Genomic DNA, 12,832 nt, shown 5'->3' with positions numbered 1-12,832 from the left:
TCTTCCTTAACAATTTAGTTCTTGTAAGAAAAAAGATGGAGGCCTTAGCTAGATGGGGCGAAATACCGGGGTGATCCCCGGGATCATCCATGTGCATCCACATGACGCACAGGGGATCCCGGGATCAGGGAGGGATGATCCCTCCCTTGCCCCGGGATCTCACCCTATACTTTAGGGGGACTTCCACACACAGTCTTCAGGGCGCCCCGAAAGCGCTTCAGGGCGCCCCGAAACTCCTAGTGTAGCTACCTGGTCAGAAGAGATGGAGGAAGAGGCGGCGGCGGCGGCGAAAAGTTCCCAGGGCTCGGCGGCTTCCTTGCCGCCGAGCCCAACTCCCCACCGGCCTCCTGCTGCCGGCAAAAGAGCCACCCGGGTTGGAGAGCATGCAGCTCGGCGGAAGAACTCCTACACTAGGAGTTTCGGGGCGCCCTGAAGCGCTTTTGGGGCGCCCCGAAGACTGTGTGTGGAAGCCCCCTAGGCCCACTTTTTCCACAGTCTCGGGCTCATCCTTCTCGAAGAACTACACAGTTCATGAAGTCAATGTGTGGTTGCTGGCAGCGCACCTGGCTTGAGCTCTTAGAGAGACAGAGGGTGAGTAAGCTATCCCTTTAAAGCTTCCTTTTTGTAGGAGGGGTAGAGTCTAGAAGGGGACATATGGACTGAAGCATAAAAGGCTTCAGTTTGAATTCAGACCCAGTCAGTGCCCACTGAGATGCTGCAACATCTGGCCTGCTTTGAGCCCGTTGACTCCTGCTCATATCAGAACATGACACAACCCTAGTTCTAAGCATAGGGGACATAACTAGATTTACTAGCAGAGCCTTTAAACCTTTCCAGCTGTTATGACTCTGAAGCTGCAACTCTATGCACACTTACCAGGGAGTAAGCCCCATTGAACACATTGGGACTGACTTCTGAGTAGATTTGTATAGGATTGCACTGTAAGGCTACAATCCTCTGAACTTACTTGGAGTATTAAGTTTCATGAAATTCATTGTACCAGTTCACATGTCACAATAAGCCACCTTCGGTTAATTAACTCATGGAGCTACCAGATGTGCACTGGTCACCATATTGAATATGCAAATCGAAGCAGGGGCACACCATGGGTTGTAGTGTTGTGCAAACCTGGGCAAGGTGGGTTATTTGAGAGTTAAACAATATTAACGCTAGAGCAACCCTGTTCTAAGGTTATCATGTTCTAGGGTTATCCAAGCCTCAAATAACCCGCAACACCCGGGTTCACATGACATGCCAAGCTGCGGTGCTCTTCCGCCATGGCCTGCATATTCAAAAAGGCAGCCAGAACACATCTCAAAGCCCCATAGGTTACTTAACCCACAGTGGCTTATCATGATGTACGAACCAGTCCAGTGGGAGTTTCCTTTGAGCAAATATGCTCAGGATTGCATCGAGCCTCATTGAACTAAATGGAATCTACTCCTAAGTAAACATGCACAAGAATGGAATTCACCAGTAATAGTTACAAGGCACCAGCTGCTAATGGTCCACCCCACTGACAGCATTTTGTTTGGATCTTCAGCAAGTGCCATCTCAAGAGAAGCCTGGCAAATAAACCACAGAGCTATTGACAGAAGTCTGGTATGTCATGTCTAAATAAAGACTGGGCTCATCAGTGTGCAGTGTCTTTGCTCACAAGCCTGAAGGCATGTCATGGAACAAGCATGGATCATCCCACACAATAGTATGGAAAGGTTTTGGCTGGCTGCTCAGGTGGAGTGATGGCTCTCTCCCACTTGCTGCTGTGCCTTGACCTGAGAACTAGCAAGGAGGAAGTAACTAGCTGGAACTTGTAGGGGAGGATGAATAGGGGTATCGGAGGGGCTGATATCTGAGGAAAGCAAGGAAGGATACTGTGGAGTGCAATAAGAACAAGAGAATTTAATTGGCTCAGAGGGAGCATTTGAACAAAAAGCTTTCTTTGCAGTCTTTGTGGGCCCCAGAAAATGAAGGAAGCCTCATAGTAGATGAGCAGTCATTAAGGGCTAAACTACACGAAACCTTCAAGACATAGCATGCAGATGAACTTCACTTTCTTTCTTTTCTTTTTCCAAGTAAGAAGACAGGGGCCTAAGCAAGATAAAGACCACCATATGGAAGGAGGGGAAGTTTAAATTTTCCCACCGAGCCACTGCCTACCCCTCAATCTTCCTCCCCACTGCATAAGAGGGAGAAAACCCCTTCTATTGGCACCAATGGAATTGGGCGGAGGGAGGAAGCAGCTTGATGGGAGGCTTGAAACCTGTCTTACTCATGGGCAGTGGAGCCGCGCACACACTTACTTGGAAGTAAAGAAAATGAGGTTCAGTCGTAGTTTAGCCCTAACTTGGTAGAAAAAGATGTAATCTATCAGTTGTTGTTTTTAAATTCAATAATATCCAGGTCGCTCCACGATACTGTTCGTATACTATAGACAGAACATAATGCAGCAGGAATACAGAATATAGAAATTGATGCAGCATGGGAAGGCAAACAGCAGAAAGTAAACTCATTGGCAAACTTGAAAATCATTTTTAAATTCTACCCTGTAAGTTGTAGGATGCTATGAGAAATATTCCCTCCTTCACTAGGAGTCTTAAAGAACAGTACAGAAGGCAAGACAGAACTTGGGCCTGAAAAACTGAACAACCTGTTAAACATAGCTATGTACAAGGGAAAAAAAAAAGAAAACATGTTCTAGCTAGCAATAACCAAATAATTTCATAGTGGGAAAAAGAAACCACCACTATTGTTACATGTATTAATATTACTGCTTAAGTGTCCAGAGATAATCCAGGTGGTGCAGCATTTAAAACTTTAAAGACAATTCCTGCTTCCTAAGTGCCCAGAGATAATCCAGGTGGTACAGCATTTAAAACTTTAAAGACAATCCCTTCCCATGGGACAAAAATGTAAATGACAATAACTCAGAGGAAAGAAAAGTGGCAGAGAGGGAAGCTTTGCCATACAAATGGCAGCATCAAACATAAAAGACAGAATTATTTTGTGAGCTTTTCTAGCAAAAAATAACTGCTTTTCATATTCAATTTATGTTACCTGAGCTCTTGGGACTGATTCAGAATGCTCCCTCTCTCTCTCTCTCTCTCTCTCCCCCAGATACTAAGCCCAACATCATACCTTTTTTCCATAATATAATTTAATCACATCCTGATGCATCCTCTTTTATGTAGTTATGTCAACATTGCCCAACAGCCAAAGAAGTAAAAAATAAATAAAAGAAGTTTGTTCATTTAAGAACTTAGCTCACACACATAAAATTACTCTAACTGTTAAAATCTGCAATTTCACTCTGTTTTAAACATTTTCACTTTCGAATATGTCCTGTTTTGTGTTTCTGTGCAAGCTGATCTTATGGGAATCCAGGCCAAGGAGGAACCAAGCAAAGACCCAGCAAGTGGCAACCTAAGAGAATGTTTCCTTACAGAACAACACCATAGGTTGAAGAGAATGAAGCTGAATCCCTTATAAAGTGACCAACTGTTAGGATTTCCCCAGATTTGTCCTGATTTCTGTTCTATCCTGGGTGTCAGGGGGAATTTTCTGTAATTTTCTATAATGTCCTGGAATGACACACTTTCCCATTTAATGCTGCCATTAGCATGGTGTTTGGGGGGGAATGATGCGCTTTCTGGAGGCCCCAGAAAGTGCCCTCTCCCCCCACACCCCAAACTGCTCCCCCTGCTACTTTAAAAGCCTCAGTTGGAGCAGTGGGTGGGATTGACACATTTTCCCTTCCTCCACTCCAATCAGGGCCTTTAAGGTGGTGGGGAAATGATGTGCTTTCCAGAGGCCACAGAAAGCTGCTTTCCCACTCCCCAAGCCCACCGGGTGCCATCTTTTTTTGGCTTCCCAAATATGGTCACCCTACTTGAGAGAAAAATCAGAGATGAAGTAACATTTACAAACCAACATTCAACACACAGAAAAATAACTGTTGGCTTGCATCCCATAGAAACACAGGAAAGCGGCTATGGAGTCAGACCACTGAACTATTTTGATCTCCAGGGTTTCAGTCAGGATATTTTGCAGTCCTTCCTGGAGATGCTGGGAACCGGGTCTATGACCTTCTGCATGCAAAGCATGTGTTCTACCACTGAACTATAGCCCTTGCCCACATGACACTTGTCCAGTTGGGCCACAAGCTCTCTAGCAATGTTAATAATGTTAATCCTAGACTTACAGAACTGCCTTTGGTCATACAATCTTGCTATAATGAAGTCTCAATAAGTCCCCCACCCACCCATCCAACAGAAACACAGTGAGAGATTCCATGGGGAATCATATCTAGCGTGGAAATAAGGAGAGAACTGATGTAACGGAAATGGTGGTTGGGCCCCAAGCAGTGGTGCAACTGATTTATGTTCTTTCTTAGAAACATTACAGTCATGTGATAGTCTGGATATCCCATGTTACATTCCCCTGGAGAAGGAGGAACCAGGATGATTCATGCACAAGATGCCTCCATACACTTGGTTTATGTAGGAGCAGCACTAAATAAAACACAGGTAATCAAGGTGTGTGTTTTTAAGTATACATACCCAGCCCCATATGGCTATTCTTTTTTCATCAATAAATCCCATGTCTATAAACTTCCTGTTTGAAATAAGAAATAAGTCTTGTTAGTACAAAAAAGTAGGTGATAAAATAGTTCTTCTTTTCAAATATTTTGGGGTTCCACTAAGGATGTGGGGGTATTTATATGACAGAAATGATGAATATTGCTCTAATTCATTTTTAGTGAATACAAGATGATTTAAACAAGTTGTTGAAATTGGGACATTTTGGACATAACGTGTTATACACGCAAGTCCTGGCGAGCTTCGTTCCCTCTCTCGTGGTTTATGAGTCTAACTTGTTCGCTAACCATAGTTTGACTAAACAAAGTCCCTTGAGTATATAATGGGTTACTCTGGTTAGCTTAAAACTGATCTCTTCCTCTTGCACACAAAAGGTGGAATGAGGAAAGAGGAACAAATGGTTGTACAAATTTTATAATTTACTGTGCTTATAATATAATCGTAACCACTATATGTCTATGGGATCTTACACTGTAAGATACTTTGTGTGCTGAACTCAATTTTCATGAAACAATATGTGCTCTGTTGAAATGAATTTAGCATGAAAATGATCAAAGCATATCCATGAACAATTCAAAATAGTTGAAGGACTGCCCATATGAACCTGCAGGAGTTCTAAGATCTTCAAAACAAGGCTTTCTCTCTGTCCTGCCAATGTCTGGAGTGGATTTGATGGAGATTTCAGAGAAGGCCTTTTCAGGGGATATGCTTAGGCTCTAGAACCCCTCTAAGGTAGGCCCATTTAGGCCCCTTTCTGGTGGTCTTTCAACATCAGTAAAAGACTTGTTTATTTAGATAGGGCATTGACCTGTTGAGCTAATCTGTTTCATCTGCTGCTGTTGCTGCTCTTATCTTTAACTTGCTGCTTTCTTGGTTTCTTTTTTACCTGCTTGCTTTTTATGTTTTATATTTTATAGGTTTGTTTTATATTATATTTTATCTTATTTGTTACTAGCCACCTTGGGCATCACTGTGTGGATACATGGCCTATACATTTCATACTTTGCATTTGGATAGCATCTTTAAGTGTTCAAAATAGTTCCTATGAATACTTTGAATACTAGATGTAATCTTTAAAAACAGCCCTGCAAATTAAGTTAGTCATATTGGAAATGGAGGAATGAGGCTGAGAGAGAGTGGCTTGCCTAAGGCCACCTACTGAGTTCATAGCAGAAGCAAAATTCAAACTGGGGACTTCTGGATAAGAAAACCAATCGTACAACTTGTGCCAAAGCCTTTTCCCCCTTGTATTTTCCAGTGCAGGGCAATTACTAGGGCAGTCTTCCCCAGCTTGGTGCCCTCCAGATGTGTTGGATTACAACACTCATCATCCCCCAGGCAGCCTGACTATTTGGGGGATTCTGGAGGTTGTAGTGCAGCACATCTGGAGGGCACCAGGTTGGGAAAGCCTGGGTTAGGTTAGCCTGGGTATCAGGTGTGGATGTGGGAAACCCAAGTTCAACTATGGGTAGCTGTAGACAAACCAATCTCTCCCAGAAAACCTACACCACAGAGTTGCATGAGACTAAAATGCTATGAGAAAAGGAACAAAGGCAAAGCATCCCACTTATCTGTAGCTCTGCCAAAGGATGGGGAAAACAAATGCTGCCCAAAGGTGCCTTAGTGAATTGATCAGGGAAGCAAGATGGCTGGTAGCTTCAAGAGAACTAAGATTATTGGAGAGGGCACCAGCTGGGGAGAAGTTGTATTAAACCAACCAACAGTTCTATGAAAAGGTCAAAATAACCATCTCATTACAATGGCAAGCTATCAATCAGCAGCAAAGAGGCAGAAGAAGAGGAAATGACAGAAAGGATAGAAAAAACAGATCAAGGGCTGTTATCCATGCCTCGATCGATGGCTCACAAGATGATGATGATGATGATGATGATGATGATGATGCAAGGAAAACTAGAAGAAGGAAGCCAAATGGCACTGAAAACAAACCAGGTAGTTTTCACACCATTCTGCTATGGAGCCCACACACAAGTCACTTGCATTATCTTATCAAATGGCCAGTTCAGACTGGATGGGGTCATGGACACAGCTGCCAATGGAAACATTGATTCAGCATATTTCTATTGCCACAGTGATCTCCATCTCAATTTTTGCCCTTTGCTGTTACCTCTTCCTTGCAGCTTCAGAACTGACAAGCCAAAAACATTCCCTTGGGACCATACACTATGCCCAGACAACCACCACAAACTGGAGGATTCAGTGTTTTAATATATGTTTTGCTGAGAGTCTAATCACTTCCCTGAAGTCTTTCACAATAGACTGCTCACAAAAGAGTGTATTGAAGTTTCCTTACATTAGCTGGATGGATACCTAGTCACATCTAGAGATGCTCAAGGATTTAGTTCACTCCATGTTTCTGAGTGAACCAAACTGATTTTCACTTCCCAAGTTAATACATTAATCGGAATGCAGTTATCCTACAATTTCTGCACTTCTCCCAATTTTGTAATACAATTCTTACGTCAAAAAACGTACCACGCTGGCTATAAAAATGGTGGGGGGGTTTTCGGTTAAATTGCATGCACAAATGTACATTTTTGAGTAAAATGACTACAAAAAATGCATTGTGTATGTGTGGGAAGTACTTTAAAAATGATGCAAAATTTCTTGCAGTTTTTTAAAAAAACATTTTGGAATGGACTTATGAATGAATACATGTGAAACTGGTAAACCAGGAAAAATAGACAAAACTATCCAAGCCGAGTATCCTCTGATGCTTCTGAACACCTTAGAATAATAAAAACTAATTTATAACTTTTATGGTTTACTATAATGCAAGCAGTGCAAGTTGTAGCACTGTACAAAAGAAAAGTAAATAAGGGATAGCAGTAAGAAGGTCAAAACAGTAAAATATCTAATCTACTTCAATCTTTGCTTTTTTTTAAAAAAAAAAAGCAAGGTTAAAAGCAACATCATTCTAGATACAAGGAGGAAATGGAAGAGTCAATAAGCAGAAACAGGATGGAAGAGATAAGAGGGAACTTGTATAAGGCTATCAGGTTCATGGAGCACAAGTGTGGAAATGAGAGAGTTCAGAAGTTCTATTCTTGGCTCTGCCATTCAGAATCAACCCTACATTATTTATCAAACCATGATAATAACCTTTGCTCAATGTAAAAATAAAAAATAAAAATGGTCATGCACCAATTAGTTCCACACATATGGAGCATCAGACTAATTTTATTCCTAACATATTCACACCTATACTGGTAGCATCTTTTACAGCTCAAAGTATTGAAAGCTATATGAAACCAACACATGGAACCTTCCAAGGATGCCACCAAATCCAGAAGCCAAGAAGAACTTATCCAATAGGTCAATAATATCTGAGAGTACAAGACATAAAAAAAAAGGTTAACAAAAAGCTCTTGCGGAATCTTAAATATGTGGCACAAGCTTTTGCAGCCACACATCTGAGCTGATGTTTGCCTCTAAAATGCATACCAAAATAAATGTATTAGCATTTAAAACATCACAAAACTCCGCTGTTGCTTTGACTGTAAATATAGACTAACATGGGGCTAATCTACATTGGAGCCCCTACCATAAGTACTGTTGTGTTACTTATGCAAACACAGTTACCATGGTAGAGTCACTTGCTAATGAATACAGTGCAGTATCTGCCATGTTGAAAACATGATCATGTGACACACAAAAATGCAATGCGGGGGAAGGAGGAGGAGTTGGGAAAGTCACATGTGGAGGGAAGTTGACATTCTATGTTCACTCCTCTTCTTAAAAATCCATTAAGGTCATGTGCACCTTTGATGGTACAGAGATTTGTTTTAAAAAGTAATTCACAGCTCCTCATGTCCCCTCCCCCAAAAAATAATGGAGGAAGAGATGGGGGTGGGGAGAGAAGGGGGAGGTTGCGGTGGCGGTCCTGCCACCTACTGCTGTTCCATTGCCCTAGCATGACTGTTAGGAGAATGCTAGGACCTCCTGAATGTATGGAGGATGGCTAGTACTGAACATGCACCAACAGTGATATCAGCATTGTACTGATTGCAGTCTCTTAGAGGGCCTGCAATCTTGTGCTGTAGAATGGCCCTCTTATTCTTACCTTACAGCTGAGATTTGATCATCAACTTCATAAACTCCAAGTTTTCGATACACTGCATGCAACATCTTATCACCTTGGAAGGCGGTTCCTCTGCCATCCACAAGGGCCACCACAATCCCTTCTTTGCTTGTGAGGTACGTTCTCCAGCTAACACTAAAAGTGGGTTTCACATTTTGACTGCAAGGTCCTCCGTAACTACAGGAAACAGTCGTGCAGTTTTAGATTCAACACTGTGTTGACTACAAAATAATCTTTTTTTAAACATCAAAGATAGCAACTAACAAATACAGAGCACATACAAAATGGAATCAGTGTTTCATTTAAATCTTTTTTTATGCTTGAGCAACAACAAACTTTCAACATTTTGACTCAAAGATTATTTTATTTATTTATTTAAAACATTTATATCCCACCCTAAATCATTACGATCTCAGAGCGGCGTACAGATAAAAACATACAGTATAAAACAATAAATATACACAGTTAAAAACAAATTAAACCATGATCCAAGTTAAAACAGTATATAATTTAAAAGCAGTAAAAACAGTTAAACAATGTGCCAGTGAGTTTAACTATCAAAGGCTTTGTTAAAAAGCCATGTTTTTATTTATATGATATTGAAGGATGAAATCTATACTCTCTGCCTCACAGAACTTGTTCCCCCTTGGGATTCTACCCAGTCATGGTATTTCACCTTCTTGTTTGATTTCTCTTAAGAATATACAAGCGCATAGAGCCCCCCATGGCCTCCAGTGAAGTCCCTGCTGCCCCTCACTGTTGCCACATTTGCTTTTGTGGTGCCAGCATTGGGCACAACAACCAGGGGTTTGCCACTGAATTCTGGTGGAAAATCACAATAGTGGCTTAAAAAGGCCACACCTAGATTTAAAGCCTTATTTAATTTAAAGCAAAATTTGGCCTTTTTAAGCCACTGAAATTCAGGTGTGAATAGAAGCTTCTAGGGTGTTTGAAATTGGCCCCTCAGCCTCCAAAGGTGCTCACCCACCCTTGTCATAAATCATTGAATGCTTGCAAAATATAATGTTCTACAAACAGTAAGGTTTTTGAAAATTTAATTTCAAAGCAGATTATGTTCATGTGAGGTGGGAGTCCCTGAAATGCTGACACATGTATTTTTATATTGTAATTTCTACTCTTACTTGAGATGTATAATTTATCCTCTTCTAGTTTTTCAGGGCATCCAGATTAAAGATTAGTAACACATTGTCTATCAGATAAGGTCTTACATATTGCTGAACAGGAGGCTAATATTGTTACAATCCTCATGTGTGCAAGAACTCAACTGACTGAGTATGCTAACTAAATTGGCAAAATCGTATCGTTGGGTTCTGTTATTTGTGTTCTGTATTATACCCGAACGGGACTTATGACTATAATAAAGTGACTGACTGACTATGGAATCTGTAAAGTTCATACCTGAGACTGCTTGTTCATGTTACCTTCATTTTTGTTTGCATATGTCAGCATTCTGAAGTTGTAACATAAGCTATTTTGTCATGTGCTACTTCCTAACGCAATGAGCTCTCCATTTCATTTCACAGGAAACACTGATTGTTTTTACCAAATGAATGCCTTCAACATAAACCGTTAGCATTAAGATAATCTTGAAACTTAGGAGAAAACTGTAAACAGTGTGGCCATTTAGCTGTTGTGAAATATTCAGAAATATTTCTGCAAGAAATTATACATACTCTCCATCTAGATCTGATTCTTGGTGTTATGGAAGAATGTACTTTTCCAAAGATATTTGAACTGGCCTGGAGTGCCCACCCTTGTGGCCCTCTCTTCGCACCCAAAGCTCTCTGCATGCTTTGCCACCGGGGTGACTCCTGCTATTATAACTTTAAAACTCTAACAACTAATTATCCCTTAGGTGCACCTCCTTCTTGATGTGATCTCCTGCCATTGCTATACCAGCTTTTGGGTAAGTTCTCTACCCCTTCATTTTGCAAAGTACCCACATGGACAGAGGCCACTGCTATAAACCCTCTGCACCATTGGGCAATACCACCTGTTGGGCCCTGAAGGGTTGGTGGATGGGTAACATTTACCTCTTTCCCTCCAGTTCTAGATTGCTCGCTGCAGGCAACTATAATGGAGGGGAGGTGTGGGAACTAGTTCTAGGGGATAGTGCAGTTCTAGGGGACAATGCAGGCCTACCACCACTAGATCACATGCTTTAAAAGTTGCCCTTGCTTTTCTCTCTATTGGACTTGGGGCTTTGTGATACTGGAGGGAATGCCGGAGGACACTTGGCTAAAAAGTGCCCAATTGTGCATTTGTATACCGTGCATGTCCTGGGAGAAAGGAGAGCATATGGCTAGCTTCCTGTATAACCAATTTTGTGCCAAATTAATGATGTTCTCTTCTACAGTTTTGTTTTGTTTTGTTACTTCTGCCAACCTTGGGGTTCCCCCAAGCCTGCTCATACCTCCCCCTTGCGTGTGAATGGGCCCTAAATGCTTTCTAGAAAAAGCATTTAGAAGACTGGAGAAATGAAAGCCGACTAGCTATCCATGGGGGGATCTACACTATTGCTTTTAAAGCTATTTAAAGCACTTTGAAAACGTTTTGAAAACTGTATATGCAGTGTGTCCTGGGCCCCAACAGTTGTCAAAACTGTTATAAAGCGCTTTAAAGCAGTAGTGTAGATTCCCCCCCCCCATGTAACAGTTGTCAAATTCCCTAAGGAGGGAATCATGTCGAGCCTCCCTAAGGAGAGGCTCAGAAACCAAAAAGGGAAAAAAGGAGCAAAGTGAAGAAATATGTACATACACGTCTATGAGAAGAGGATACTTCTTGGATCTATCAAACCCTGGAGGTAGCAACATCTTGTACCATAAAACTAAAAAGAGAAAAAGTGAACTATAAAGGGTTGTATCCGATTAACTTTTCCTGTCAATGGTTTCTATTAGTGGAAAGGGGCAATTTCCCCACCCTTATGCAACCCCCCTCCCAACACACATGCCTGCAAAACCTGCTCCGAGCCGATTTGTGGGGGGGATCTGCCCAGGAGAGGAGAGGAGGGGAAAGTCCCATTGCGTGAGCCAGAGTCCACTCACACAATGCCGGATTCATGAGCTAACAGTCAGAACTACTGTAATTTAAGGAATTAGATCATTGTTGTTGTTGAATTCAAGTCTCATGCAGCACTGTGTTTATTTTTAAAAACTGTAAACTGTTTTGATAAAGAGGGAATTTCACCAGGTGCTGCCTCCATACAAATGACACCTGCTGAAATTCCCTTTTCTGTGCAACTGTTAAGGATGCAGGAGCCCTGACCTCTTTTCATATGGCCACCCTAATTAGTATGGCACTGGAGGTGAGAGACTAGCACCTCTTCATGTGGTTACAGCTACCACATTGTAAACTTTGAAGTCGCCACCGTGTAAGTCTTTACTCGTGTATTTTCATTCATAGTGTAAAAAGAGAGAGAGAGAGAGAGAAGTTAAGTTCAGTGTACTTACTAATACCATTCACTTCTAGTTTGTTAATTTCCACTGTAGGCATTCTGATTTTTTGCAGAGCAGATTCCAAATTCGTATTGTCTTCCAAAACTTTAATTTCTGTATTATTATTTTTTGGGGCAAAAAAAAATCTGCTATAGATTAACAATACCTTTATTGGGACACACATAGAGAAGAAAATGTCAAATCTATTACAGCCATGCTTATAAGCGATGATCCCATCCTTGTAACTGGAGAAATATCAAACAGCTGTTTGGCTTTAAGAGCAACAGAACGTCCTCTTCCACAAAAGGAAAGATAGGAAAATATTTTCTTGGGTGAAACCTCCTTGGAGTTATGATAGGGCCTATTGTTGGATTGGGATGTAGCTGCCTAATGTTTTTTTTTTTAAAGCTCTCTGGGGCATAAATAAGCAAAGAGATGTAATGTCTGGAACAGCCAGGAAAAGGGAGTGGTCTTTGAAAGAAAACTTATGATTAAGTACTTACAACACTTTTATATACAATATTTTTTGCAGAGTGTAAATTAGTTTTCTCCAATCTGGTGCTTTCCAGATGTGTTGGACTACAACCCCAATCATCTCTAAGCAGCATGGCACCTGGCTGGGGAAGATTGGCATTGTACTCCTACACATCTGGAGGCAAAAGTCTGGGAAAGCCTAACCT

General features: G+C 41.4%; 2 protein-coding genes across 2 annotated transcripts in view; one reads left to right on the top strand and one right to left on the bottom strand.

Moving 5' to 3' along the window:
* GCA (grancalcin) overlaps positions 1-12,832 on the top strand; it is a 216,414-nt gene that overhangs the window by 84,496 nt on the left and 119,086 nt on the right. The gene's annotated exons all lie outside the window — the stretch shown is intronic.
* The window catches only part of FAP (fibroblast activation protein alpha), a gene marked incomplete at its 5' end in the record, with an annotated part of 63,244 nt that overhangs the window by 10,688 nt on the left and 39,724 nt on the right, over positions 1-12,832 (bottom strand). The window contains 4 exons of the mRNA XM_063118314.1: positions 4,560-4,614; positions 8,680-8,874; positions 11,476-11,545; positions 12,168-12,266. Coding sequence (XP_062974384.1) covers positions 4,560-4,614; positions 8,680-8,874; positions 11,476-11,545; positions 12,168-12,266 — 419 coding nt within the window. The remainder of the gene's footprint in view (positions 1-4,559; positions 4,615-8,679; positions 8,875-11,475; positions 11,546-12,167; positions 12,267-12,832) is intronic.

Source organism: Elgaria multicarinata, chromosome 2 (assembly GCF_023053635.1).
Source record: "Elgaria multicarinata webbii isolate HBS135686 ecotype San Diego chromosome 2, rElgMul1.1.pri, whole genome shotgun sequence".
In the NCBI taxonomy this organism is placed as follows: domain Eukaryota; kingdom Metazoa; phylum Chordata; class Lepidosauria; order Squamata; family Anguidae; genus Elgaria; species Elgaria multicarinata.
This window is presented reverse-complemented; position numbering and strand designations above follow the sequence as displayed.